A 27,382-nucleotide genomic window follows, 5' to 3' on the forward strand; every position below is an offset into this window, starting at 1 on the left:
CCTGATTCTGGTTGATTAGTGTTCATTTAGCACAGGATTGAGGTCAGAGGGGACATAAAAGAGAGTAAAGTTTTGGATAGAGAGATTAATCATAAACTCAGTAAGGAATCTTGGTTTTAGGGGGACTTGGTTTCAGTAATACTACCCTAATTTGACAGCATAGATTAGTTTTGCCTTTTTGTATACTTTCTAGGGGTTCTCAATCTTTAGCATGGATCAGAATCATCTGAAAAACTTGTTAAAATAGATTGCCCCGTTCCCAGAGCTTCAGATTCAGTATGTTTGGGGTAGGGCCCAATAATTTGCATTTCTAACGAATTCCCATCCCAGCTGATGCTGCTGGACTGGAATTTTATAATTTATACTCTTTTATGTCTGGTTCCTTTCATAGAGCAGTTCCAACTTTATGTTATATTATGGGGGGGCACCTATGATTTCATTATTTGATGGAAGGCTTTTGCACACACATAGAAGCCTGGAACCTAGTAGACCAGAAGGCTCTTTAAAGGCAGGAGTACATCTTATTTTTCTTAGTAATCAGCACTTAACACAGTGTAGGCATCAGTGTTTAAGAAATAAAGGAACACTTGGATGGATGGGTCCTCCAGCAAATAGACTTAAACTCTAGTAATTTACCAGCTTAAGTGTGTCTCTTGCCAAACTGAAAACCCTGTGAACAGAACCTTCCTCAGCCATTCTTGGGTCCCAGCACCCAGTGGAGGGCCCAGCTCAGTGTACAGGCAATTCATGTTTGGGCAAAGGATGGAGTGATGAGGGATGGAGCTCCTGAGGGCAGCACTATACCAGAAGTGGCCCCCATAGAGGGCGCTCTCAGGCAGGGACTTCCAGCTGTGGTGGGGGAGGGGTGCCTGCTACACAGCTGCTTGCATTTAAGGTGGACCAAGGGATTTCCCCCACCCAGCCTCCGATGTAGGGGAGGATGCAGACAGTGCCCAGTTTCACACCCACCCTTTCCACCCCTTCCACCAGGGTACAGGAGAAGAGACGGTATTTTTCTTTATTTTTTTTAAATCGGTGAGAGTGCCAGCACCCCACAGTTAAAAAAACCAAAAATGTGAGTGCCTCCTGCGACCCAGGCAGGAGGTAAAGGGCTTTAACAAGAATATTCTCCCCATTTCACAGATGATGAAATTGAGGTTTCCTTAACAGGTTCTAGCCCCGGGGTCTTCACTAAGAAGTGCTGGCAATAGGAGGGGGAAATTCCTGTGAAACTGTGCGATCCCTTCCTCCAAAGGGCCTCCTTAACAGCTGTCCTGCCGGCGTCGCCAGCTGCCCAGCCAGTTCCTGTCCCTTTCGGAGCCCGCGCTCACCCCGCCTGACGCTCCTAGAGTCTGTCCTTCTGCCGGGCCCCAGGCCCACCGCTGGAGGAATGGAGTTCTCGGAGATGATCCGTACGGGCCAGGCCCAAGCCGAGCTCCTGCGGGGCCCGGAGATGCCCCCGCTGCGCGGCACGCTTTGCGTCACCGGCCACCACCTGCTGCTGTCGCCAGGGCCCCAGGCGACTCCAGACCTGTGGCTGCTGCTGTTGCGTAGTGTCGACTCCATCGAGAAGCGGTGAGACGTGGCGGGGACATCCCCGTAGTCTGGGAGCGCGTGGCTCCGCAGGGAGAGGGGGAAGGGCAAGCGCAGTTGGAGCTGGTGCCCCCCCTGCATAACGTACAATCCTAAGAAACTCCTTTCTCCTCCCCTCTGGTAGAGGTCAGGGGACATTAAGCCTAAGTTTATCCATCCCCAGGGTCGCGGGTGACGCCGGCACCATCACGCTGCGCTGTAAGGACCTGCGAGTGCTGCAGCTGGACATAGAGGGCGTGGAAGCGACGCTGGCTATCTCCCGCTCCATTGAGGTACGCCAGGGGTGCACCAGGGGCACTTAAGCTACCCTATCCCGTAACAAGGGGACTCAGCATCCAGTGTTATCCCGGAGCATAGCTAATGGCAAGGGGATGCAGGGTGGTCTAGAGTGCGTGGAGAGGCGGGAGCTGCGGAGCGGAGGGCCGGATTCCGACCTTTCCCAGATCCCTTGCCTTCGTTCCCCAGGCGCTGTCCTCCCTGGAATCGGTCATCACCTCCTTTCCGTTCTTCTACCGTCCCAAGGGCTTGAGATTGGGCGAATCCTGGCACTTCCACCCACCCGAACGCTACTACAAGCGAGTAGCTCGCGAGGTCGGCGCGGTCGTGGGGGCCTGGGGATGTGGGAGAGCCGGGTCTGGAAGGGGCGCGGGGACAGGGCACTCATTGGGTGCCCTAGACCTGGTCTTCGCCCCTCCCTGTGCCGCAGACCAGAGCGTGGCGGCTGAGCGAGGCGAACGAGGACTTCAGCTTGTGCCCCAGTTACCCCCGCGCGGTGATCGTGCCTCGCGCCGTGGACGACGATGCCCTGGCGCGCAGCGCCCGCTTCCGCCAGGGAGGCCGCTTCCCTGTGCTCAGCTACTACCACGCTCCCAGCGGAACCGTGAGCCCCACCCCTCCCCAGAGCCCGCCGCTAGGACCCTCTGCGTCCCTTCTTGGCTCTTCTCTGCACTGGCCGGCCTGTTGGTTGCCGGGCTGCGGCCCGGGCTCCGGCCCTATTCTGGCCCCGCCCACTCGGCTCAACCCTGCCTTCATCGATTCTGACCCCGCCCCTCTCCCTGGTTTCCGAGTCTCGCCAATCTCCGGCCCCACCTCCGGCTGGTCTGGGCCCCCTGAAGCCTTGTCTCTCTTTTATCAACCCATGACCCGCCCACGTTCTACCCAGCGGGTCCCTCCCCCCTCTGGCCACAACCCACCCAGACCCGGTCCGAAGCCCCCAGGGCTCCTGAGCTACCCCCCCGTCGCCCCGCCCCAGACAGCTCTAGGCCCGCTCCAGTGTGTAAACCCGGCCTAGGGATCCCCTGAGCGAAGTCCCTGAACCGGGGCCGGGTGGGTACAGTTTCCGAGCTGAGTCCCTGTCCGCAGGTGCTGCTACGTTCCAGCCAGCCCCTGACCGGGCCCCAGAAGCGGCGTTGCGCTGAGGACGAGGAGCTGCTGCAAGCTGTGTTGGCGGGGGCTCGCCCGGGGGCCCGGGGCTTCATCGTGGACACGCGCTCGGCCCAGGCCGCCAAACAGGCCCGCATGACTGGCGGCGGCACCGAGGCCAAGTCCGCCTACCCGGGCTGGAAACGGCTGCACCGGCCCCTGGAGAGGTAAGGGGTCTTCCCATCCTCTCCTAGGTTCTTTCGTGCAGGACTCTTCATGGATGGGGGCAGGGGGAGGGCTGTCTTCTAGGAACGTCCAGGACTGTTAGGTCTTTCCTGGTAGCCATCCTGCCAGGTGGGCATGCCCCCACTGACAGGAACAACCTCACCACACACACACACACACACACACACACACACAGGAACAACCTCACCACACACACACACACACACACACACACAGGAACAACCTCACCACACACACACACACACACACACACACACACACACACAGGAACAACCTCAACACACACACACACACACACACACACACACACACACACACACACGTCCCAGCCCTGCCCTTGAGGGCTATACCCGCACAGTTATCTGCTCCCTCTGTCTCCAGGTGCTGGTAGAACCAAGAGAAAGTCCTGAAGGACTTTTGTGCTTTGAGAGTGGACTGCTCCCCTATCCAGAATACAAAACTCTGTTTATTCATTGATTCGGCCAACATTGACCCAGCACAGAGGCTGAGACGGTGGCCAGCCCAGACACGGTTGGAAGATCAGCAGTAAATGGGCAATTAGAATTCAGTGTGATAAGTAGCAGCACAGAAGAGGCGCGCCCCTCTCTTAGAATAGGTCATCCTAAGAAAGCTTCCCTGAGAACAGGATGTTTTAGCTGAGACCTGAAAGAGAGGAGGAGTAAGTCAGAGGATGAGAAGACATTCCAGGTGAAGGCACTGCAGGTGTGCAGGAGCAGGGAGCCTAGTCACTTGTTGTTTTGGAACTGCAAGCATTTCAGTGAGGTGGGAGTGAGGAGTGTGAGGTGGAGGCAGGGAAAGAGAGATGGAGGTAGAGAGGCTAAAGGGGTGACAGGGGCCAGAGCAAAGGTCTTGAATGCCATGATTATGAGCTCAGAGCTTATCCTGAAGGCAGTGAGGAGCCACTGAAGGCTTTTAAACAAGCCTGAAAAAGTCTCAGTTAGATTTTCTGGCAGGAGGTTCCTGGTGATCTAGAGCAGAACAGTTCCTGGGAAGTAGGAGCAGATACCAGAATCTCAGAGGCTTGTCAGACTGGTTCTCCCCAGGGGGTACTGTGTTGCTCCCATCAGACTAGGGTACATCAAGGGTACTGTGACACCTTCATCAAATTGGGGTTTCCCAGGGCATTCTGTTTCTCCAGGGGGCTATGTGACCCCTCCCCAGGCATTGCTATGCTTCCCCAACAGACTAGGTCTCCCCAAAGGGTCTCAGGTCTCCTCCACCAGACTGGGGAATCCTCAAGATTGGGGAGACATTTCCATCAGATTAGGTGGGCTCTCCAAAGGGCCCTGTGTCCCTCTTGTCAGATGGGCTCCTCTGAGGGCTCTATGTCTCCCTCACTGGTCTGCAGCATTTGTTCCTAGGCTATGCTCACCAGAGCTTGGGCTGGAGGAGGTATGACCAGACTCCCACTTGTGCAGGGGGCGGCCCCTGCAGGAGAGCTTCGTGCACCTGGTGGAAGCCTGTGGGGACCTGGAGCAGAGCATGGACCGCTGGCTTAGTCGACTAGATGGCTGCCGCTGGCTGTCACATGTGAAGGAGGCACTAAGCACAGCCTGCCTAGCAGCCCAGGGCATGGAGTGGTAAGGCCCCCCCCCACACCCTACAAGACAGAGAAGAGAGCAGGGTGGGCAGGGCTCTCAATGTCTGGGCACGAAACCACATCTCAGTAAGCAAATACAGGTTTCAAATGGGCCCTTTCTATTCCTGGCCTGGCCACCCCAGGCAGGGAAGGACAGGCCACTGTTGACAAGCCCTGGGCCCACAGGGAAGGGGCCTGCATCCTGGTGCATGGGGCCGAAGGCACGGACAGCACCCTGCTAGTGACTTCACTGGCCCAACTCATCCTAGACCCCTTGAGCCGAACCATGGCTGGATTCCAGGAACTGATAGAGCGAGAGTGGATCCAGGTAAGTGGCTGCCCTGCCCAGCCCAGCCCTAGCCCTCCATCCAGAATCCCCACTTCCTTGTGCCCATCGCTCTGCCCCCTTCCCAGGCCGGCCACCCCTTCCAGCTGCGCTGTGCTCACTCGGCCTTCTCCCACACCCGCCCCAAGCACGAGGCACCCATCTTTCTCCTCTTCCTGGACTGCGTGTGGCAGCTGGGCCGCCAGTTCCCACTGTCGCTGGAGTTTGGGGAGGGGATGCTGTTGGCGCTGTTTGATCACTCCTATGCCTCCCCTTTCGGCACCTTCCTCTGCAACAGTGAAAAGGAGAGGTGAGCTAAGGGGGTGTCAAGGTGGGTCAGAGGGCAGGCACAGGACAGGGGCGGGTACCTGCTGCATTGGCAGCCTACTTTCTTAGAAGACATCTTCGGGAATTTGCTGGTGGACCGTGGTTAGGACTCAGCGCTTTCACTGCTGGGGCCCGGTTTGATCCCTGGTCGGGGAACTAAGATCCCGCAAGCCGCAAGGTGCAGCCAAAAAAAAAAAAAAAAGACATCTTTCCCTTTCAAACGAGTTTCTCTCTTAGAAAAACTCGGAGTGTCCTCTCCTCTCCTACCTCCAGAGCTCACACTTCCCCCTAACTTCTGCAAAGCCAGAAATAAATGGGTCCATGGCCAATCCTTTAGACCTACCCCCCACTCTGTCCATAGCCAAGAACAAGTGCACTCCTAGCTTAAAAACAAGGACTGAAGGGGAAAGTTGCTGCCAAAATCGTTTCTGGGGCTCTCTACCACTTTACAGGGTTGATTCTAGTGAAGCAATAGAGTAGAGGTTGAATGCTGAGTTAAATTGTTTGGGCTCAAGTTCTGGCTTCACCACTCACCTGCTGGGTGATCAAAAGCAACCCTGAATATGTTTCATCAGTAGCAAGCAAAGGATCATAATAGTCACCATAGCCTAGAGGTGAGGTGGGGGCATGTGTGAGGATTAGCTGAGTTAAAGCATAGAAAGTGCTTAGCACAGTGACTGGCACACAGTGGGCACACGAGTGGTAGTTATTTTTATTATTTGGTTGGCTTGTTGCATATGCCGCCAATGAGCTCCCATCAGCCATCTTTCTCTCATCAGACTGAGATGAGGGGAGGGAGGGTTCACTCCTAAGAAGGTAGAGCTCATATTTAGTTATCTTTTGTTGCCCAGTGGCCTCCTCTCCACCATGTTGTTTTCACTAACTCTGCTTATCATCCAGGTTAGAAACTTATTTTTACCTCCCTCTCCCCCACCCTTCATATTTAGCTTTTCTTCTAAGAATTTATTTTTTTAAAATATTTATTTGGTTGTGCCAGGTCTTAGTTGCGGCTCGCCGGCTCCTTAGTTGTGGCATGCAAACCCTTAGTTGTGGCACGTATGTGGGATCTAGTTCCCTGACCAGGGATTGAACCTGGGCCCCCTGCATTGAGAGCACGGAGTCCTAACCATTGCACCACCAGGGAAGTCCCTCTACTAAGAATTTCTTAGCTTAGTCCTTTCCTGTCCAAGGCCCCTCCTACTACCCTAATCCAGACTTTCCTTTCCATGTGGACCACTGGAACAGCTTCCTCACTGCTCTTATTATCTCCACTTTCATCTTTTTTTTTTTTTAACTCATCAGTCTAGACCTATCAATATTCACCTTGGGCTCTTTCCCACTTTCTTGCTTTTGCTCCTGCAGTTCCCCCTCCTAAGTATTTCCATGTTTTTGCACACCTGGTGAACTTCTGATGCTAGACCCAGCTCAAATGGCACACTCTTAATTAGCCTTCCCTGATCCTTTCAAAGCAAAGCTAAGCAGAACTCCTTAAGAACTAGGACTTTGTCTTGTTCCTGCTTTATTGTAGTGCCCAGTTCAGGATCTGACGCGCAGTAACATCTGCGGGAGAGGGTATCACTGCCCTGGGGGAGCTGTCACCCTACTAACCAGGGCCCTCACGCGGAGTCCCAGAGGGCATAGCTGAGCCTGGAAGCTCACTCTCTCACCCCCTCCAGATGCCTGTGTGAAGTGAGGACACGAACACACTCCTTGTGGTCTGGGCTCAATCAGCCAAAAGAGCAACGAAAACTCCGGAACCCGCTCTACGCCCCCAATCCCTTGGCCATCTGGCCCTCTGTGGAGCCCCAGAGCCTGCGACTGTGGCAAGGTGACCCCCTCTCCCTCCTCCTCCCTGGGGGAGTTCTCCCCTCTGCTCAGCTTCCTTACCTGTCCTCCTCCTCTTCCTCAGGCCTGTTTCTGCGCTGGACCCATCCACCTGAGCCTTCAGAGGTAGCATGGGAGAAGGTGTGGCAAATAGCAACAGATCAGGAGAAGACAGAAGGCTCTCAGCCAACAGATTCAGCCTCTGAGCCCCAACCCTAAGTACTGGTCCTTGGATGGTGGTTGAGATGTTCCTGAAACTTCTCCAGGCCCCTCAGCACCGTTGGACCTTGAATGACAGTGCCTGCAACCCAGCCTAGCCCATAATACTGAAGTTCCAGGTTTGAAGTGTCCAAAGTGTAGGGAGAAGGTCCAAATAATAAAGGTATCCATGACTGGTATGAGCTTGCTGGGGCATCACTGAGAAGGGAAAGTAATGAAACTGACGAAATTTCTGACCAGAAACCATTTATTTCCAAACTAATTTATTTCTCAGAGTCCGAAGCCTTCTGTGAACCTGGCCCATATGGAGATCCGGCTTCTTTTTGTGGTGTGTGTGTGTGTGTGCGTGTGTCCACGCCGTGCGGCATGTGCGATCTTAGTTCCCCAACCAGGGATGGAACCCATGCCCCCTGCAGTGGAAGCTCGGAGTCCTAATCACTGGATAGCCAGGGAATTCCCAGAGATCCGGCTTCTTAAGCCTCAAACTCAAATTCAAAGTACTGCGGGTCGAAGTAGTGGATGCGGACATAACCATCTTCGCCGCCGCTGCTGTAGCTGGAAAGAGACAGGCAGGGCCCAGTCAGAGGCCTGCCCTGGGGGAGGCAGGCCTAGGGGGCAGGGCACGGGAAAGGGGCAGAGGCGGGCAGACCAGGGCTGAGCTCAGCTCCCTTCACTGGGCCCTACCTCTTGCCATCAGGATGGAAGGCAACACTGTTGATAGGTCCAAAGTGACCCTTGACTCTTCCAAACTCTTCTTCAATGGCCAAGTGGAAGAACCTGGAGAAGAAAGCGGGGTGGGAAGTGACAGTTCATTCATTTTCCATCTCCTTCCAAAACATGTCAAGAGGTACCACTCCCCAAACACAAACTGTAAAGTGGGGAAACTGGGAAAAGGGGAAATGAATGTGAACAGAACAAGACAAAGTGGGGGGAAGATTGGACCCAAACGTCTTCCTTACTATGTGCTGGGCAGTGCTCTAAGAACTTAACAACTATTAAGTCATTTATTTAATCTGCACAGTTTTATGAGGTAAGTATATTACCATTGTCCTCATTATACAGTCAAGGGCAACTGGGCACAGAGAACTACAGTGATGTGTAGAGCTTCAGAGCGAGTCCAGGAGTTCATGCCCTTAACTGCTGTATTATACACTTGTCACAGGAGGGCCACAGATCTGGCTGCACTTCCTAGCAGCCAATGAATTAAGGGAAGTCTCTTCAGTTATATGGTTTGTGTCCATCATGAAAGACATTTCATGAAGTTTCAGTTTGGAAGAGCTCCTTCCCCCTTTACCTGGCCTCGAACTTGCCAATCCTGGTGGAAGTGGTGGTTACATCCATTGCTTCCTGACCACCGCCCAGCACCACCTGAAGGGAAGAAGAAACTCTAGACAGGCCCAAAGGGCGGGCAAATCCATTTTCTGTTTTTTCCCCCCACCCCATAAGCCTTTAATTATCTCCCACGTCAGACTAGGAATATATTAAGGGTAAGGAACAAACATCCTTCAGCCACCTCCTACCCTGTCCCCTGGGGCTTCCCAATCATTCAGCCTTGTTGCTGCTCTGAGAATCTCCTCTCTGCCTGACACCATTTTCCCCCAGAGATCTTTTCTTAATTGCTAGACAAACAACTAGATCCTGGCAACATTCTGAGGCTTTAGCAAGAAGCTCGGGTGGGGTCCCTTACATGGTCATAGTTGGGAGAGAGGGCAGCTGAGTTGACGGGACGTTCTGTCCGGAAAGTCTTCTGGTGTTCAAGGGTTGTGGAGTCAAAGAGCTAGAGAGAGAAGGCAGGGGAGAAATCTGTAAAAGGAGCCTTCTTGAGGGGAAGTCGAGAGCCAGGCTGGAGGGTGGGATCAGCCCCACCAGACCCCTTGCCCGGGCTCACCTTGGCTGTGTTGTCCTTGGATGCAGTGACAAACATGGTCATGTCCCTGGATAACTGGATGTCATTGATCTGCCGGGAGTGCTCCTTAACAGTCACCAATACCTCCCCAGACTGCAAAAGGAAGAAGAGTGAGGCTCTGACCAACCCGATCCTCACTACCCCGCTGCTCAGCCAGCGTTCTGGACTGTTTCTTGTCCCATGAAGGGGAGGGGTCTGGGTTGGGCCTGCCTCAGTGTCCCCTGAATCAACATTTACTCCCACTCCCAAGCCCAACACGGCCCAAGTGTGCAGGTTTCGTAAACACTGCTAGCCTACCTAGGAAAACACACACTTATGGTGACAAATCTACAGACCTATTAATTAATCATCATGTAACAGTAGAGAAGTTTCCATTTAATCCTTCCAACAAATATTTATTGAATGGCTACTATTTGCCAAGCATTGTGCTAAGCACTTAACAACACCTATTTCCTTTAATCCTCACAACAATCCTATGAAGTAGGTATTTTAACAGAAATTTTAAAAGGAAGAAACTAAGGTTCAGAGAGGTGGTGTGACTGGAGATCCTAAAATCAGTAAGAGGCAGAATCCGCTCGCATCTCCTTCCCTCGTAGGGTCTTGGTCACAGGTCATGAGGACCACTGCTCGTCCATCCTTTTCTTAGGTCTTTTCAAAAGGCCGTCTCATCTCCTGATTTCCCTTCCCACTAAAAGAACCTGCTAGACTATGTAGTACAGAGTTTTAGAGTCTGCCCTTAAAAGTACCTCTCTGTGGGAGTTCCCTGGCAGTCCAGTGGTTAGGATTCTGCGCTTTCACTGCCAAGGGCCGGGGTTCAATCCCTGGGCAGGGAACTAAGATCCTGCAAGCCAAGCAGCATGGCCAAAAACAAACAAACAAAACTTCTCTGTGCCTCAATTTCTCTATCTAGAAAACAAGATTATTAAAAGCCCTGAGGGGGGACTTCCCTGGTGGCCCAGTGGTTAAGAATCCGCCTGCCAATGCAGGGGACACGGGTTCGAGCCCTAGTCCAGGAAGATCCCACATGCCGTGGAACAACTAAGCCCGTGCACCACAACTACTGAGCCTGCGCTGTAGAGCCCGTGAGCCACAACTAATGAGCCCACGTGCCACAACTACTGAAGCCCAAGTGCCTAGAGCCTCTGCTCCACAACAAAGAGAAGCCACCGCAATGAGAAGCCCGCGCACCACAACGAAGAGGAGCCCCCGCTCTCCACACCTAGAGAAAGCCCATGTGCAGCAACGAAGACCCGACGCAGCCAAAAATAAATAAATAAAATAAATTAATCTTAAAAAAAAGCCCCCGGGGTAATTCCCTGGCGGTCCAGTGATTAGGACTTGGCCTCTCACTGGCATTCTCACTGCAGATCCCTGGTCCGGGAACTAAGATTCCACAAGCTGCATGGCGTGGCCAAAAAAAAAAAAAAAGCCCTCAGGGTCACTGTAAGGGTACTGGGACTGGGTCTTACTTGACTTTGAATGACAGGCACCTGGCCTGTGCTCCGTAAACATTTGTTAGATGACTAAAAGGCCTCAAGCATTGGGCCTCAAACAGAGACCCTCAGAAGACTGTCATTTCCTTTCCTGAGTTACTTTCACCTATTCTGAGGGAAGAATGTATTTCTGTCTCCTCCATTAACTTGGACACATGGTAGGGATGTATCTGGCTCTTACATTTCAGGGAACAAGTACCAGCTTTGCAGTCAGGCCTACCTGGGGGCACAGATCAGCTCACTGTTTGCTATCATCAAGCGTTATTTACGTCTTTGCCCTTGGTTCCCATTCCCTTCCTGCAGGTAGGCCTGGTACTTTAGTGGACCATAGTCAGTGCTTGTTGAGTGACTGACTAACCTTTATGGTATTATAGTCCAGTATTCTTCAGAAACCCAGGCACCCACATCTGAAATCTGAGACAGCCTGGACTTTACCCTTTTCCTAACCCTCCATCTCATCAGTCACCTCTGAATGTCTTCTGACTGTCAGGTAGTCCACATCCCCATGACTACTGCCTAGTTTATGTCCATTCTCCAAACTAGCCTGCAAGAGTTTTCTAAAGAGAAAACCTGATCATCCATAACCATTTGAAGATTCCCTCCTGCCTAAGGGAAAATTACAACTCCTTTGTCTCCTGACCCGAAAACTATCTAGTCCTGGTCCACCTCCCCCAAAACCACACTCCAATGATAAGAAACTCTCTTCCTGAAGAATCTGCCTATTCCCTTAACTCTGTGCCTTTGCACACGCTGCTCCATTTGTCTGTGGAACGTCCCTCTCTTCCGGCTTGAAGCTCCATTTATTCTTCACAGATTAATGTACATGCCACCTCCTCTGCGACAGAGGGCACTTTCTGTACTTGGCTGAGACCTCTGTGGTGGCAAAACTCACAATCTGACCCATGTGCTAGCTGTTTGCCAGTCTGTCTCCCCCGGGGCAGGGCCCATGTCTGATTCACTTCTTTGTCCTCAGAGGCTAGCAGGGGGCCTGGCACTCAGTAGTGGCAGGAGAATGCTTAATTGTGATCATTAGTAACATATCCTGAGTACTCTATGACAAGTTTTTCAAACACCTGATGTCATCTGATCCTTGAAACATCTTACAGATAAATAGGCTCCGTGAAGTTATGCAATACGCCCAAGATCACATAATGAGAAAGGGGTGAAATCTGTATGTGAATCCAGCCCTCTTAACCACTGGGCTTATCGCTTATCCTGCCTCTCATAGAGAATCATTCTGATGGGCTTAGGCCTCACCCACCCCCTTACCTTGGCGCTATACTGGTTGAGCTCTCCGCCCTCGTGGCCTGCAATGATGCACTCGCCAAGGGGTCCCCAAACAGCACTGGTGATCTTGGAGTCGTTGCAAGGGATCTTCATGTAGGGCTCGTTGTTGTCTGTGTGGGGCAGCAGATGTCAGGCCCTGGGCTCTGGAGTCGAGCCCTTCACCTCAACCCTAGCCCTGAGCCCCAGCACCGGCTCACCAATCTGGCTCGGATCCCGCAGATCGAAGAAGCTCACGAAGCACTGGTAGCCCATCTGCTTGTCCGTGGAGAACATGATGATGTTGCCCCCGAAGTCAAAGCCACAGGTCCGGACTGCTGAATTGGTGTTGAGTAGGGCCAGCTGCTTCCCTGGAGACAGGCAGAGTGTGGGCTAGCCCTTGCCCACTGCAGGGAGGACTCTCTCTACACTTGCCTATTGGGACTTCCCTCATGGCACAGTGGATAAGACTCCGTGCTCCCAATGCAGGGGGCCCGGGTTCGATCCCTGGTCTGGGAACTAGATCCCACATGCATGCTGCAACTAAGAGTTCGTATGCCACAACTAAGGAGCCCATGTGCTGCAACTAAGGAGCTGGTGCAACCAAATAAATAAATAAATATTTTTAAAAAGCAAAACAAACAAACAAAAAAATACACTTGCCTATCGTCACGTTGCACTGTTTCTCCTGCACTACTGACTCTAGTGCCCTCCCCCCCTTTTTTCCTCACTGCTGTGCTTTGGCTCAAGTCTTTTAACTTCTCCCCACAGTCCCTCCTCAGACACCTGCCACTGTGGCATTCACAGTGGACTGCATTCTATCTGTCTCTGCCTCAGAATGCACTCTTCCACAGCAAAGTCCTGCTCTAATTTCTCTGTGTGTCCCCAGTGCCCAGCAAAGACCTGGGAGAGATCTGGATTACCAGTAAATATTTACTAAATGGAGCAGCTTAATAGGCTCCCCTGTCTTCTGTCTGTTCCTCCAGTGCTCCCCACTGCTATCTGGGCTTGCTAAAGCTAAACACGCTCTTCCCTGCTCAGGGACCTCCACGGCATGCCAAATCCTACAGAACAAAGCCATGCTCCTGAGTTTGCATTCAAGGCCTGTTCTGGCCCTAGCCTGCCTCAGCTTCCCCACTGCTGTCTATTTCATCCCCCAAGAAGCAGGAACTCCCACCAGATCAGATGGCTTGGATATGATGCTCGCCCTGCTTTCATTCCTGCATGTTCCAGAGCGATGACCTCTTTCTCATCCTTCAAGCCCCAGCTCATGTGACATTTACTTTGGGAAACCTTCCCAGGCTGTTCCCACCCCCATTCCAGGCATTCAGTTGCCCCCCTCTGGCCTTCCACAGTGCTCTTTGCTTCCTCTAACATGGCTTATGTCTCACTGTATGCCTCTTTTCTCCTCTGTCTTCTTTATTTTCTTGTCTGTCTCTTTTTCCCTAGACTAAGAACCATCTCTGGATTTATCTCTATTTCCCCAGAACCTGTTCACCTCAACAAGGTGAACAGGTTCTTGGGAAACCTGTAGGTCCTCACTGTTTGCTGTAAAAGTGAAGGATCCAGGCCTACCTGTTTCACAGTCCCAGAGACGACAGCTGTTGTCAGCTGAGCCGGTGAGGACATGCTTGGTGTCCCCTGAAGAAGGTGTTAAGAAGCATGACAGAGTTCACCTGAGCCCTTGTCCTCTTGGAAGGCCAACTGAATCACCTCCCTGTTCAGCACCAGAGAGCCTTCCTTCTTCTCTCATCCTAACCTCCTCATCCAGAACTGGAGCTTGTCCTAAATGCTCCCCCAACCAATGAACAGACCAAGGAGGTAGGTAGCATCATTCTCTAGACCCACATGAGCATCCCAAACTCCCAACTCCAAGTCAGCGGCCTCTCCATTGCTGGCAGACCCTGGGAGCACAGACTCAGAGCAAAGACAAGGATACAGTCAGCGTCCACACACCACACAGCTCCGGTATGGCCCATATAGGTGCCCAGCCTCTCACCATTCACCGAGTACCATACATTGACAATCTGGAGGAGTCAATGACAATATGACAGGATGATAGGCATCTCAGGCAGAGCAATGGCCTCCTATTTTGCCCCAGGAGCCCCCAGCAGCTTCTACCCAGGCCAGATTCTGCCCTCTCCTGCTCATCTCTTGGGAAACAGCAGGTTGCTGGTAAAAAGACCAACTCCTGGATTCTCCTCCTTCCAGCAGGTAAGCAGCAAGGGAGTCAGGAGGCTCGCAAAAAGTCTCCATTTGCCACTATACCGGCCCTTTCCCAGACTCCTAAGCCCTCAGAAAAATAAAAGGTCAAGTCGGGTGCCAGCCTAGCAAAACAGCAGCTTTGGTGTTCTGTCCAAATGGGAGCAGTTGGTAGTAGGGAAGCCTGGGTTCCCATCCCGGCTCTGCTACTATCTCACTGTATTATCTAAAAATTAGTGCTTCTCCCCTCTGAACTTCAGTTTTCCCATCTGTAAAATGGTCAAGACAGTAACGCCTTCTTCAAAGGGTAGCTCCAATAAAATACTGTCTAAGGAATTTAAAATATAAGTGACTAACATTAATTAGGCACTCACACACACTAAGCTCCTTACTTGAATAATCTCATTAATCTTAAAGACAACCCCAGAAAGAAGCACTATTACTACCCATATTTTGTAAAAAGGGACACTTTAAGTTTATAAAGGTTAAACGACATGCTCAAAGTCACACTGCTAGTGAACGCAGCACTCAGGATTCAAATCAGGTCTGTTTGGTTTCAGAGCCCTCACTTTTAGCCACTCGAGTTAACTTCCTCCATATGGAGGTGCCTCAAAAGGCAGTACTGTGAGGGGCTGTTTGCAGTCAGTGAGCGGCAGGAAAGGGCTGACTGAAATGATACCAGGAACATCTTCATTAAGGCCTCTGTGTCCCTCGCCACCCAAGGATCAACTTTCCCTTTCTTCAGGTGGTCTGTTCCCCTATCCTTGTAGAATAGTTTTGTTCTTCCCCAGAATGGTCTCCTCTCCGCTCCCTGAGCAAGCTGACCCTCGTCCCCCTTCCCCTTCCACAAGGTCCCTTGCTTTTCTTCTCCCCAGCTAGTCCTTCCTTCTACCAACAACTGAGTCCTTTCCCACCTCTCCAGATTTAATGTTCTCGCCCTCCTAATCCCGGGATGGTCTCTCCCTACTTCTCAGAATGGGGCGCTCTTGGGTTCTCTCTCGCGGCAAAACTGGCCTGTCCACCCTTCGCCCCGACAGAATGAACTCGCCCCCTCCCGGGCCCCCTCCGCACTGTCCCGGCGGCCCGCCCTCCGGCCGACGCTCACAGGGTCCTTGGCCACCGTGAAGAGGAGGTCTCCCTCGCGGTTGTACTTAATCTGCGTAATGGACCGCTCATGGCCCTGCAGCAGGATCGGCTTCTGTGGGGACAGGACGGGAGTGTCAGCGCCCAGAATCGGCCCCGGCCCGGACGCCCAGGGCAACAACTCTAACTCAGAGGAACTCACCATGCCGGCGGTGACGCGAGGAAAAACGCAACGCGAGCAGAACCGGAAGAGGCTTTGGCACCACTTCCGGATTACGGGTATCCGCCCCTTCGTTCCCGGAAGTGGAGAGGAGAGGCGTTGCCATGGCGGCGACCCTGGGTAGGCGGGCCCCGCCCCTCCCCGGGCTTCCAGACTCCCACCCGGAATTCATTTCTGCTCCACCTCCACCACCTAACCCCGAGCCTGGGCTCCTGGATCCACCTCCCCGGCCTCCCGGGGTCTGTCCTACCCGCCAATCACACCCGGGGCGTTGGAGAGCAAAGGAGGGCTGTGGGGTCGGCGGGCTGGGGATGGGAGGCCGGAGGAGGGCTGGGGCCGTGCGGTGGGGCGGCGGGGGAGGGTGGGGCGTCACTCGCATCTCCATCCAGGGCAGGTGCTGGCTCTGGTGCTGGTGGCCGCTCTGTGGGGTGGCACACAGCCGCTGCTGAAGCGGGCCTCCTCGCACCTGCAGCAGGTTCATGAGCGGACCTGGGCCCGGCAGTTGCTGCAGGAGACGAAGACCCTCTTCCTGAATACTGAGGTGCGTCGGTGAATGACCCCTCTCTCAGGGGTAGCCGCTAAGAATTTGGTCTCTGGAGTCAAACAGGTCAGGGTCAGAATCTGCGCTCCACCACTTACTCGCTAGAAGCTCTTGGATGAGTCCCTTGTCTGCCATGAGCCTCAGTTTCCTCATCTGTAAAATGGGAATAATGTAACCATCTCATGGGGCAGTTGTGAGGATTAAGTGAGGTCAGGCACATAAAGCACTTAGCATTAGGCCTAGTACATAATTAGGGCTCAGATCTATAATGTTTTGAGCTGCTATTATCAATATTTTATTATGGTGATCCCTCCAACAGACCTTTCCGGAGGGAGGGCTTAGGGCTCAAATTGGCCCTGGGGAGGCAGGATATGGAGAACTACCTGTGACCCCAACGCTGCCAGTCTAGGCTAGTGGGAAAGACAAGACATAGACACAACTGCCTCTTAGGGCTAAGGGCTTTGAGAGAGGTACAGATAAGTGCTGCGTGAGTTCACAGGAGGGAGGCTGGAGCTAGGGGACCGGGGGAAGGCTTCTTGGAGAGAGTAACGCTGGCATTCAGGGACTTGCAGGATGGGGAGGATAGGAACCAGCAGGGCTGAGGGGGAGGGCATTCAGGGCAAAGGCATGGAATTCAGTCAGTGACGTTCCCTCTGCCCCGGAAGGGTTCTTTTCAGAGGGCTTAGGCCCTAGGCCCTTATAGCTACCCCTCCCTCCGAGGAAAGGCATATCTCAAAGCTCAAAGAAGGCAGCACTGCTCAGTTAAGCAATCACACTGACTGCAGTTTTCTTCTGTTTCCAGTACCTGATGCCCTTTTCCCTCAACCAGTGTGGCTCCCTTCTCTACTACCTCACCTTGGCATCAACAGGTGGGTCTCTGGGTTAGAACTGCTATGCTTAGTGGTGGAGGCCACCCGGAGAGTCACTGTGGGGAGGGTGTCTAAAACACCTTGTTGCCATGAGTGAGGGAGAGCCCACTGTCTCTGGTTCCTGAGTTGCATCCTCTTCTCTGGGCAGTAGGGCGTGGTGGGCTGGTTATGAGTATGCTGCCAGGCACGAGAGTTGGCTTGAAGCCTGGCAGTCTCATGCAGTGGCAGAGGAAGAAAGAAGGTTCATTTTGCTGTGCCAAGGGCTGGCTTTGACACTCTTGCTTCCACTGCTTGCTACCTGCCTAACCTTGAGCAAGTCCCTTATTTGAACCTTGATTTTTTACAACTGGCTTCATAGCACTGAGAGCATTAAATTCAGTGTATGAAAAGCATTTGGCAGAGTACCTGGTGCACACTGTACCAGGAGGAGCTCAATAAATATAAATTGCCTTTCCCCCACTATTGTTAACTGCCCTCTACTGTGTCAGATACTGTTCTAGTTTTACACATTTAAAAAAATTCTCATCTCGATCCTATGAAGTAGGCATGATTGTCTCCACCTAGGAGATGAAGTTACAGAACTTTGGGCAACTTATTGCATCTCTCTTTAAGTCCCATTGCATGTCCGTGCAGAAGGATTTGAAGCCATATATTACTAAAGTTTATGCTCTTGAACTTTGCTATGAGAATTTCACCTTTCCTGGAGTCTCACCTAGGCACCCCAGGGACTTGACGGGAGTTTGGGTCCCACATAGCCCTGGGAAACCCCTCAGAGGCCATAGGAGGGTGAGCGGATAGGCCGACCTCCAGACCTGCCACGTCAGCTTCAACTAGAGTCACTCCGCTTTCATCTGTCCTACATTTTGGGCTTCTCATAAGACTTCATTTAAAAGAAAGTTTGAAAGCCTCTGGCACTCCCTGCTGCCCAGAATGCTGAGCCCTCTGGTCAGCTGACTGCAGTTAACCATCTACCAAGTTTTGAGCAAATTGGAATTTTAGGATCCTATTATCTCACCACCTACTCTGTATCCTTTAACGCCCACCCATTCTAATAATCAGAACAGTGGTCTCTATTTATTAAGGATATATTCAGCCAAGGATATACACACGTTATCATATTTCATCTTACAACCCTGTTGTAAGGTGATGTTGTTATCTTGCGATCACGGTTTTTCATGTAGGGCACAGGCTCAGAGTGTTTGAATGACCTAACCAAGGTGACATAGGGAAACCTGGGTCAGCCTCACTCCAGTGCCCTTGCTCTTCCCTTGTACCATGCTGCTTCCCTCCCCAATCTACTGTTGCAAACCGGACTTCAGCAGCCACTGCACTCTATGTAAAGTGTGAAAGCTTAAGGAAGGAGCTCTGAGTAGGTAGCAGTTGTTTCAGTTTCTTGGATGGCTAATGCCAGCCTTGGTGGGGCCTCGCAGGGGATGAGGAGCTGCACAGTTCTCTCCTCCGCCACCTGAAGCAGGTGAGGCCTGGGAGGGCTGGGAAGGAGTGTGCTGAGAAGCCAACATGCACGGTCTGCCTGGCAGTTATGAGTCTTGTAAACTAGTAACTCAGCTTCTGATTTTGTTTTTTGTTTTGTTTTCTTGTATGTGTTTAAGAACACTTAACGTAAAATCTATCTTCTTAAAAAGCTTTAGGTGTACAAAATTTAAGTGTAATAAATTTTAAGTTAACGGTGTTCTTAACTCCATTAGTCTTTTTGAAGCTTGTTTCTTGCAAGTCAGTCCCTTGGGGCTTCAAAACTAAGGAACAGGCTTCCCTGGTGGCGCAGTGGTTGAGAATCTGCCTGCCAGTGCAGGGGACACGGGTTTGAGCCCCGGTCTGGGAAGATCCCACATGCCGTGGAGCAACTAGGCCCGTGAGCCACAATTACTGAGCCTGCGCGTCTGGAGCCTGTGCTCCACAACAAAGAGAGGCCGCGATAGTGAGAGGTCCGTGCTTGCCGCAACTAGAGAAAGCCCTCGCACAGAAACGAAGACCCAACACAGCCAAAAATAAATAAATAAATAAATTTAAAAAACAAAACAAAACAAAAAAAACATGTTCTTAAAAAAAAACAAAAAACAAAAAACTAAGGAACAGACCCTGGACTGTGGTGACCTCTACTTAAGGCCCAGCCTTGTGGGGCCTGTCCTGTACCTGGCTTCCTATCGCTGACATTTTTTCTCTTCTGTAACTCCGTAAGGCCCAAGTCTGAGCTGAAACAGAAACAAAATGTGCTTCACCTGCAGTTTTGGTTTGTCCTTATCCATCTAAATAGATTCAATAAGGGCACAGGCTTTGGAGTCAGGCAGACCTTGGTTTAAATCCTCAATTTGCCTCAATTTATGTGATGTCTTTGAGCCTTTGATTCTTTTATTTATGCAGAATGATGCTAATGCTCTTCCTGCAGTGTTTTTGTGAAGATTAAAGCACCCGGCACATAATGTATACTTGATAAATGTGTTTGGTGTTAATAGCTACTGCATCCTTTGGGTTTTGGGTACTTGTCTGTCCAGATGTCCTTGAGATCTCAGAAGTTCTCCTTGAGAGCAAAGATCTCATCCTTACCAGCAAACCAAGGTGGTCCCAGACCTTGTAGTTCAGGTCTTCATGCTGGAATCCTGAGGGAGCACTGAATTTAGAGTCAGGAGACCTGAGTTTGAATCCTGAGCTTTGCTGTGACTTCATCTGGAAAATGGGGTCATGAGATACCCTTTTTAAAAGACTGTCTTGATGATGTAATGAAAGTGTTTTGTGCCTAGAAAGACATTTTTTTTTTTGCATCTCAGAGATTCTTTTCATTCTGATCACTCAGATCTGACCCTAGCTGTGCCCATCAGTAACTCTCTGGCCATCATCTTTACACTGATTGTTGGGAAGGTCCTTGGAGAAGATATTGGTGGAAAACGTAAGTCTGGCCACTGCAAGTTTGGGGAGCCACTACTTGGGCTTTGACACCCCTGGGTTAGTTTTTTCCAGAGCCATCTCCCTTGGCCCGGTGAGGAGAGGATCTTCCCCGATCCTGCCCCTTTCCTCTGCAGCTCCACTGCTTCCTTGTGGCCATCAGAGTTTCCTTCCCCTGGGTAGTCTGGGGACAGACCCTGTCTGAGCCCTTCCCTCAGCCCTGCACCAGCTCCTCCTGGCATGGCTGGTCTCAGAGCCTCTCAATTTTTGCCCATTATCCCAGGAGCATTCGCAGGCATGGTGCTCACCGTGGCAGGAATTACACTCTGCATCACAAGCTCAGTGACCAAGACCCAGGGGCAACCATCTACGCCTTGAGTGGACCAAGGCCACCCTCCAGCTCTGCTGTCTCCAGGAAGCCCCTGGGCCATGAGGTAGAGGCAGTGAGCATGCGGACTTAGCCCTCCCACCCCCCTCCACCCCCCAGCCTCAGCTTCCTCATCTCTTGGGATAATAGCTACCTCATGGATCGTAGTAAGAGAACAAAAGTGAAAGGGTTTTGTAACTTCCACGTGCTGTTCACCTGCTCGGATTTAGCACAAGAGACTTCACACTCACCCTCACCCTCAGCAACCTTTCTGCCCCAGCAGCACTCTTTCTGCTGTCATGTCAGGCCTCAGGCCCCCAGGCCTGCCACTGTTCCTGTGCCTGACCCAGACTATCCCAGCAGCTGGTTGGTGGACCGCAGAACTCCAGCTGCAAGAAGAGAGCCAGCTACAGTCTTTGAGCCAGAAATGCAAACAGGAGGGCTCCAGGGCTCAGCCTTGGCTGGCTGAGGAGGGAACTGAGGGGAAGGTGCATAAGAACAGCAGACGTTAGGGAGAGGAGTTTGCTGTTAGCCTTGCCTGTCCCTCCCGTGAGGTGGGTGCCGGCCCCTCTCAAACAGATCGACATCTATGGGCCCCTGCACTGCCAGACCCCAACGTATGGAGCAATGCCAGGCGAGCAGTAGTCTGTAATAAATGTGTAGTAAACAGATGGAGGTTAGTAAGTATTCTTTTATTGGGATGACCCGCTCCCCAGTTTGTGTTCTTTCCCTGAAGCTCTGTTGGCTACTCATCTCTCTGGCCGGAGAACCTCATAAGGAAATGGCCTCTGTGGCTGGGCTGCTCTGCTCGGAGCGGAAAGGAGGCTGGGCTGTGGGTTTAGGGGCAGAAGAGGGACTGAGGGGCTGCAGCGCACCCTGTGAGTCCAGGGGAGGCCCTGGCTCCTCGAGAACCGGCCGCTGGAGGCTGAGGATAAATGGTGGCCGCAGAGTGGCGGTCCTCAGTTCCTGGCTGCAGCTACTGGCTCTCAAGATGGCGGAGCAGGGGCCGAGGCCGAGGCCGAGAGAGCTGCCCCAGCTCCGGCCGGCTTTCCAGGATCAGGGCCTCTTCCACTACCTGTGCTGCCCTCTGGAGGAGGCAGAAGGCCACACAGAACGGAGCCATTAGCACCCCATGTCCAGCCTCCAGTCCTCAGCCTGGGGTTTGCCCACCCCAGGAAAGGAAGACACCAGAAATTAGCATCTGCCCTCTCATTCAACAAGGTAGGAAGTCGGGCTCTGAGAGGTTAGGAGATTTGCTCACAGTCACAAGGGAGAAGAACCGTTTCTGGGACCCAGAGCTGCCCGTTTCCAGCTCAGAACTCCTGTCCCTAACAAAAATAAACAAATGGGACCTAATGAAACTTCAAAGCTTTTGCACAGCAAAGGAAACCATAAACAAGACCAAAAGACAACCCTCAGAATGGGAGAAAATATTTGCAAATGAAACAACTGACAAAGGATTAATCTCCAAAATTTACAAGCAGCTCATGCAGCTCAACAACAAAAAAACAACCCAATCCAAAAATGGGCAGAAGACCTAAATAGACATTTCTCCAAAGAAGATATACAGATTGCCAACAAACACATGAAAGAATGCTCAACATCATTAATCATTAGAGAAATGCAAATCAAAACTACACTGAGATATCATCTCACACCGGTCAGAATGGCCATCATCAAAAAATCTAGAAACAATAAATGCTGGAGAGGGTGTGGAGAAAAGGGAACACTCTTGCACTGTTGGTGGGAATGTAAATTGATACAGCCACTATGGAGAACAGTATGGAGGTTCCTTAAAAAACTAAAAATAGAACTACCATATGACCCAGCAATCCCACTACTGGGCATATACCCTGAGAAATCAAAAAGAGTCATGTACCAAAATGTTCATTGCAGCTCTATTTACAATAGCCAGGACATGGAAGCAACCTAAGTGTCCATCATCGGATGAATGGATAAAGAAGATGTGGCACATATATACATGGAATATTACTCAGCCATAAAAAGAAAAGAAATGGAGTTATTTGTAGTGAGGTGGATGGAGCTAGAGTCTGTCATACAGAGTGAAGTAAGTCAGAAAGAGAAAAACAAATATAGTATGCTAACACATATATATGGAATCTAAGGGGAAAAAAAAAAAGTCATGAAGAACCTAGTGGCAAGACGGGAATAAAGACACAGACCTACTAGAGAATGGACTTGAGGATGTGGGGAGGGGGAAGGGTAAGATGTGACGCAAAGTGAGAGAGTGGCATGGACATATATACACTACCAAATGTAAAATAGATAGCTAGTGGGAAGCAGCTGCATAGCACAGGGAGATTAGCTCGGTGCTTTGTGACCACCTAGAGGGGTCGGATAGGGAGGGTGGGAGGGAGGGAGATGCAAGAGGGAAGAGATATGGGAACATATGTATATGTATAACTGATTCACTTTGTTATAAAGTAGAAACTAACACACCATTGTAAAGCAATTATACTCCAATAAAGATGTTAAAAAAAAACAAGAACTCCTGTCCCAACATATGGCTTCCGGCCCCAGCCCACCTGATCCAGGGGCTCCTCTGTCCAGGTGGCTTCATCATGTGCTACTCCCTGGGCCCCTGCTGTCTCCGTCCTTGCATGGGGAACCCCATACACTCCCTTGACTCCTGATGTGGGAAGTAACAGGCCGATGCCCAGGCTGAGGAGCCGTCACATTCTTTCCCTTGACCCTCTCTACCAGCCCCGTCCCCTCCCCTCCCCCTCCCCCTCGCCCAGGACCTCAGAGGATGGCAGGTTAGCTCAGAGGCAGGCCTTTGGCCCCACCCCCACCCCTTCCAAATGCCACCCCTGAAATGTCATGGCTTTGAGTTTCCATGTGCTTCTTTTCATAAACCAGGTCCCTGTGAAGAGGCAGGGACTGGCCGTGCACATGGGGGAGTAGGAGACAGTTGTGCTGAAGTCAGGACCAGCTCTGAACCTGGGCATTCTGCCCCCATGGAACTCCCTCAGCATAGCAGGCACCATCCTATGTCACTGTTAGAGGCTGGCAGAGAAGGCCTTGGATTCTTGGATCCCCTCAAGAGAGTGGGGAGCATGCTGAAAAGCTTGCTGGGGGCTGGCATAAAAAGCAGGTGGCTCAATTTGCCTGGCTTCCTTTGGAGAGGACTGGGTTGCCTGCGCTCTGCGGCCATGGCCTGCGGAGGGAACACTGGGCTTGAGCCGTGGGTGCAGGCTGTCCTTACCTTCTCCACTCCCAGTCCAGGTTTGAATGCTTCTGGTGGGAGCTTGGAAGAGGAGATGCCATCCATCTTCATAGCCTGCCTCCTCCCTCCCTGCTCCCTCTTCCATCAGGCTGCCTTATCCAGGGACACGGCAGATGGTGCCTGGTGTTCTAGATGCCCAGTGAAACCAGGCCGCATCCCCCTACCCCCACTCGATGCCCACTGGCTCATCTCTTGGGAGGGCTCAGGCTTGGGCTAAGATGGGGAGCTGATAAGCATCTTTGGACCCTGTTATGCCAGATATGCTGATTCCCTCTCCCAGCATCCAACCTGGCATTAGGTCCAGCGACTCAGAGTCCTGAAGATCTTCACAGAGCCCAGATAAGCTGGTTTTCAGACCCGTTTCTGGTCTGGCCCCTGTCAATAACTGTGTTACCCTGAACGAATCACTTCACTCCTCTGAACTTCAGCTTCTCCTCTGGAAAACGGGAATGATAATCTCTGTTTCACAAGATTATTGAGAGGATGCAGTGAGATAGGTTCAGAGGCTGAGCTGGAAGAGGACTCAGCTAGTCACCCCTTTTCTTTCCCACCCCCCATGACCCCCTGCCTCACCTACCCCCTGCTTGTGGAGCCTGGACTTTGGGTCTGGGGGTTGCCTGCAGCGAAAAAAGTGAAGGCTTGTAGGAGGCAGAGCAGGACATGGCGTCAGGGTGGCTTCCTCTGCTCTAACCTGCTACCCCTCCACCTCACACATACATACCAGCAGCCCCTGGGCAGTGAGGGGCGAGGCACCAGATAGGGGAGGGCCTTGAACCATCCTCTCCAACAGCCACATAGTAATGGCCGCTCACCAGAGCCTCCCTTGCTGACAGTGGGAGCCCATCCAGGGTGCAGAGTCTGGGAGAGAGAGGTGAGTACATAAGGGCCGGTGAACAAGATGGATCTTCATATTCAGCAGACTACAAGGGGGTGGGTACAGCTATTTCAAGGTGCCCTTTGGCTGCTGGCCCTCTGGGCACCAGGGCCAGTCACCCAGACTCTGCCCTGGCTCCGAGGGCTGGGCTGGAGGGGCCTCTCCCTGAGGCACAGAAAGAAGTCCCATTTGGGGAAACATGCTTTCCTTTTGCCTTTTCATCCTCAAGGGCAGCGAAAAGCAGTAGGGAGGCTCCCTTTGGGGACATTCAGGTCTCCGCAGTCCCCAAACTCACTTGCGCGCAGCCCTGGTCTATAATTTCACCTTCTCAGTCAGGAGTTTCAACACTGCTTCCCAGTCCTTGCTGGCAGCCTGGGACAGCTTCAGGCTAAATGGGGGGCTTAACAGATCCCCATTCCTGAACACACTGGGACAAAGAGCAGCCTGGTAAGGGGAAGGGTCCCCAGAACTACCTATGTGTGAGAGGAAGAAGGATGGCACAGTGGCCAGAAGATGGTCCAAGAACCAGTGCGTTGGTTTTCACCCATTAAGCATGTTGGACTTTTTATATCTCAGTCACCAGGGGCTCCTGGAACAAATCCACCCACTTTTCCTTGGTCTCACTGAAACAAAAATCTCTGCCCCTGCTCCCCAACAAGGGCACTCACTGGATATAGCAGGGGGAACCTGCAGGTAGCCGCTGTCCAAGGGCCCCATCACATGGCTGCTGAATCACAGGAGGGCCCTGAAACCCGTCAGGCCCCCAGATCGGGAGCGAGTTGAGGCCTTTTGTCAGGGATAGGTCAGTCCAAAGTGGGTAGGGTGAGGGAAAGAAACCAGACTGGGGCAGAAGAGGGGGCAAGGAGGGATGGGACTGGTCACACCTTTTACCAAAGGGTACTTCTACCTCCCCTAGGTCACATTCTTAACCCCCTCCCATCTCTCTGTTTTATAGCTTCCTCTTTCCTCTGAGGACCATAGCCTGGAGCTAAAGTAAAGTAAAAGTTTGGGAACGGTGCAAGGAACAGTGTCTTGAAATCCTGCACCCCGGGAAGGCTAGCAGCTGGCTCCAGAGTAGGTGTGGAGAGTGGCAGATCCTGCTGCTTCCAGGGCTCCTGACTTCCCAGACCAAATTGGGGGCAGCCCCAGGGGGATGGGAGAACAGAGGGCTGGGGGCTGGTCGGCGCCAGGACTTACTGGTAGGCTGCTGCTCTTCCCACCTGGATCCTCCCCTCTAGGGTGTAAAGAGCTGAAAGGACAGATAGGTCACTGGTCATCTTGGGGAGCCTGGGTCCTCAACAGCCCGGCAGCTGCCAGAGTGTGGGGCTGGGGCCCAGTTCACCAAGTCTTCCTTCCCACTGGAATAGCCTCAGTCATCTCGGTCCGGAAACAGATGCTGACACTTGAACCTGCCTTAGGTTATGTATCAGGCTGAACATCCAGTCTGGGGTCTCAGACACAAACCGCAAGATTAAAGGTTGAGATCCTCCTGTATCTCAGAAATTTTCTCATTCATGAGGTGTGCGGCGGTTTCATCTCATTTTGTATGAAACTGAGGGCAAGTTAAGTGACTCACCTAAGCAACATGGAAGTGACAGAGCCCAGACTCTAAGTCTGTCTAGCTCCCAACTCCTGGCTCCTTAATGTTACAGCGAGCAACCTCAGCTGAGAGCGGAGGAGGACCTGGAAGCCAGATCTGAGCTGGAAGCTCAGACACTCAAACTATTTATTCTCCCATCTTGGAAAGCATAGCCCCACCCTGTAAAGGATAATCCCAGCCTAATGGAGAGCACGGGATGCCTAAACACAGCAGGGAGGAAGTGATGGATGGATTTAGAGTGTTTAGTGGTGGTGGTGATGGTCATGGTGGTGGTAAGGACCCAAACAGGAAGAGCCTTTGGAAAAAGGGGCTCAACCAGCAGGAGAATGTTCTTCTTCCCACTGGTTGGTCCTGGCTGGATGGGCATGAACATCAGTGTGAGACTTTGACTTGAACTGTGGCTCCACTTGTGTTATTTATGTACTCTTAGGCAGGTTATTTCACTATCTTGATTTCCCCTTCCAAAGAATGGGGATAAGACCACCCCCTTCATAGGATTGCTGTATTCCGTGAGATACATAGGAAGTACTGAACACATGCTGTTGCTATTGCTATTACCTCCCTCCCCAGGCTCTTTGACCAGCCCCAGCCCACTCACGGGAGCTTGCAGAATCGTTCAAAGCCAGCAGCCACATACTGCCCTCCGTTCTGCAGGTCTGCCAGGTCGGTGACAGGGTGGCCATGACAAGACATGTAGAGGGCACGCACGGCCAATGGGGCCTGCACAGCCGATGTCACCTCACAGAGGAAGGTCTCCAGGGTGGGGAAGCAGCGTTGAGTCACCACCAGCTGGTGGCCTGGGGAGAAAGGGTCCCCATTCTGGTACACCACTACCCTCTTGGCTTCTGGACTGCCACCTGCCATAGCGTGTCCCCGGCTAGAGACGCAGAGCTGTTGCCAGGCAACTAAGGCAGGGCTGGGAGCAGTGCCAATCAGAGGTGGAGTCCTGCCCTCTCACCCAGAAAGGCAGGGAGAGCCTCCATAGGAGCATCTGTCTGCAGTCAGGGTCTCACCCAATCTGCTCTTGGTGGGGCCTCACAAGAGTACGGTGGGTCTGATCACTATATATGAAGAAAGAGCCTGGGGCTCAGTGAGAGAGGCAGTGGCAGAGATCACACTGAAACACAGATGTTCCAGTACTGGGTGGAGGGAGGGATTCTCAGCCTCCCTGCTACTCTGCAGCCCAAGGGCTGAGCTTAAAGGAAGATCAGCTTTGGGGGCTGTTCCCCAAGGACGGCTAGTCTGCTCCTGGGCTGTGGCTCCCAGCCAGCTCTGGGGAAGATGCCCCATGTCAGCAGGAACTGAAAAGGAGGGCCCAGAGTC

The 27,382-nt window shown here is 52.2% G+C and overlaps 4 protein-coding genes across 6 annotated transcripts; 2 read left to right on the forward strand and 2 right to left on the reverse strand.

Annotated features, from left to right (window-relative positions):
- The first annotated feature begins 1,025 nt into the window (after positions 1-1,025).
- Positions 1,026-7,675, forward strand: LOC309637150 (myotubularin-related protein 9-like). 3 transcript variants are annotated; one of them, XM_082411311.1, is made up of 10 exons: positions 1,028-1,575; positions 1,757-1,865; positions 2,059-2,184; positions 2,300-2,473; positions 2,956-3,182; positions 4,641-4,802; positions 4,988-5,129; positions 5,276-5,436; positions 7,130-7,281; positions 7,363-7,675. In XM_082411311.1, exons 1-10 carry the CDS (start codon positions 1,391-1,393, stop codon positions 7,494-7,496), a joined length of 1,572 nt encoding a protein of 523 aa, XP_082267437.1. In that variant the 5' UTR covers positions 1,028-1,390; the 3' UTR covers positions 7,497-7,675. The 3 variants fall into 3 exon arrangements, with proteins under 3 accessions (XP_082267438.1, XP_082267437.1, XP_082267436.1); XM_082411310.1 differs by having other exon boundaries at positions 1,029-1,575; positions 5,216-5,436; XM_082411312.1 differs by lacking the exon at positions 7,130-7,281 and having other exon boundaries at positions 1,026-1,575; positions 5,216-5,436.
- A 50-nt stretch (positions 7,676-7,725) lies between these two features.
- EIF3I (eukaryotic translation initiation factor 3 subunit I) lies at positions 7,726-15,769 on the reverse strand (the record flags this gene model as incomplete). Its single annotated transcript, XM_082411734.1, is given in 12 exon segments — positions 7,726-8,051; positions 8,181-8,273; positions 8,791-8,864; positions 9,184-9,273; positions 9,385-9,495; positions 12,165-12,292; positions 12,380-12,529; positions 13,734-13,799; positions 14,098-14,185; positions 15,466-15,558; positions 15,646-15,696; positions 15,698-15,769. Coding segments are annotated over 12 exon segments (1,098 nt in total). The 3' UTR covers positions 7,726-7,969.
- TMEM234 (transmembrane protein 234) lies at positions 15,678-21,010 on the forward strand. The gene is made up of 5 exons (XM_082412106.1): positions 15,678-15,783; positions 16,053-16,204; positions 17,007-17,073; positions 19,883-19,975; positions 20,255-21,010. The coding sequence occupies exons 1-5, from the start codon at positions 15,768-15,770 to the stop codon at positions 20,347-20,349; spliced, it is 423 nt and encodes a 140-aa protein (XP_082268232.1). The 5' UTR covers positions 15,678-15,767; the 3' UTR covers positions 20,350-21,010.
- DCDC2B (doublecortin domain containing 2B) lies at positions 21,010-27,293 on the reverse strand. The gene is given in 12 exon segments (XM_082456232.1): positions 21,010-21,377; positions 21,380-21,425; positions 22,885-22,988; positions 23,874-23,992; positions 24,137-24,202; positions 24,307-24,361; positions 24,364-24,443; positions 24,755-24,771; positions 24,775-24,886; positions 25,128-25,204; positions 25,657-25,708; positions 26,658-27,293. Coding segments are annotated over 12 exon segments (1,047 nt in total). The 5' UTR covers positions 26,924-27,293; the 3' UTR covers positions 21,010-21,324.
- Between the last annotated feature and the right edge of the window lie 89 nt (positions 27,294-27,382).

This window comes from Balaenoptera physalus, assembly GCF_965194825.1.
Source record: "Balaenoptera physalus genome assembly, chromosome: 1".
NCBI classification, from domain to species: domain Eukaryota; kingdom Metazoa; phylum Chordata; class Mammalia; order Artiodactyla; family Balaenopteridae; genus Balaenoptera; species Balaenoptera physalus.

What these genes read in the sequence shown, in the direction of transcription:
- LOC309637150 (XM_082411310.1), top strand. Translation starts at nt 1,391, where the DNA reads ATGGAGTTCTCGGAGATGATCCGTACGGGCCAGGCCCAAGCCGAGCTC. An exon ending in GTCGACTCCATCGAGAAGCG is followed by an intron (nt 1,576 to 1,756) that starts GTGAGACGTGGC and finishes ATCCATCCCCAG; the next exon opens with GGTCGCGGGTGACGCCGGCA. An exon ending in ACAAGCGAGTAGCTCGCGAG is followed by an intron (nt 2,185 to 2,299) that starts GTCGGCGCGGTC and finishes CCTGTGCCGCAG; the next exon opens with ACCAGAGCGTGGCGGCTGAG.
- TMEM234 (XM_082412106.1), top strand. An exon ending in CCTCACCTTGGCATCAACAG is followed by an intron (nt 17,074 to 19,882) that starts GTGGGTCTCTGG and finishes CTGATCACTCAG; the next exon opens with ATCTGACCCTAGCTGTGCCC. An exon ending in AGAAGATATTGGTGGAAAAC is followed by an intron (nt 19,976 to 20,254) that starts GTAAGTCTGGCC and finishes CCATTATCCCAG; the next exon opens with GAGCATTCGCAGGCATGGTG.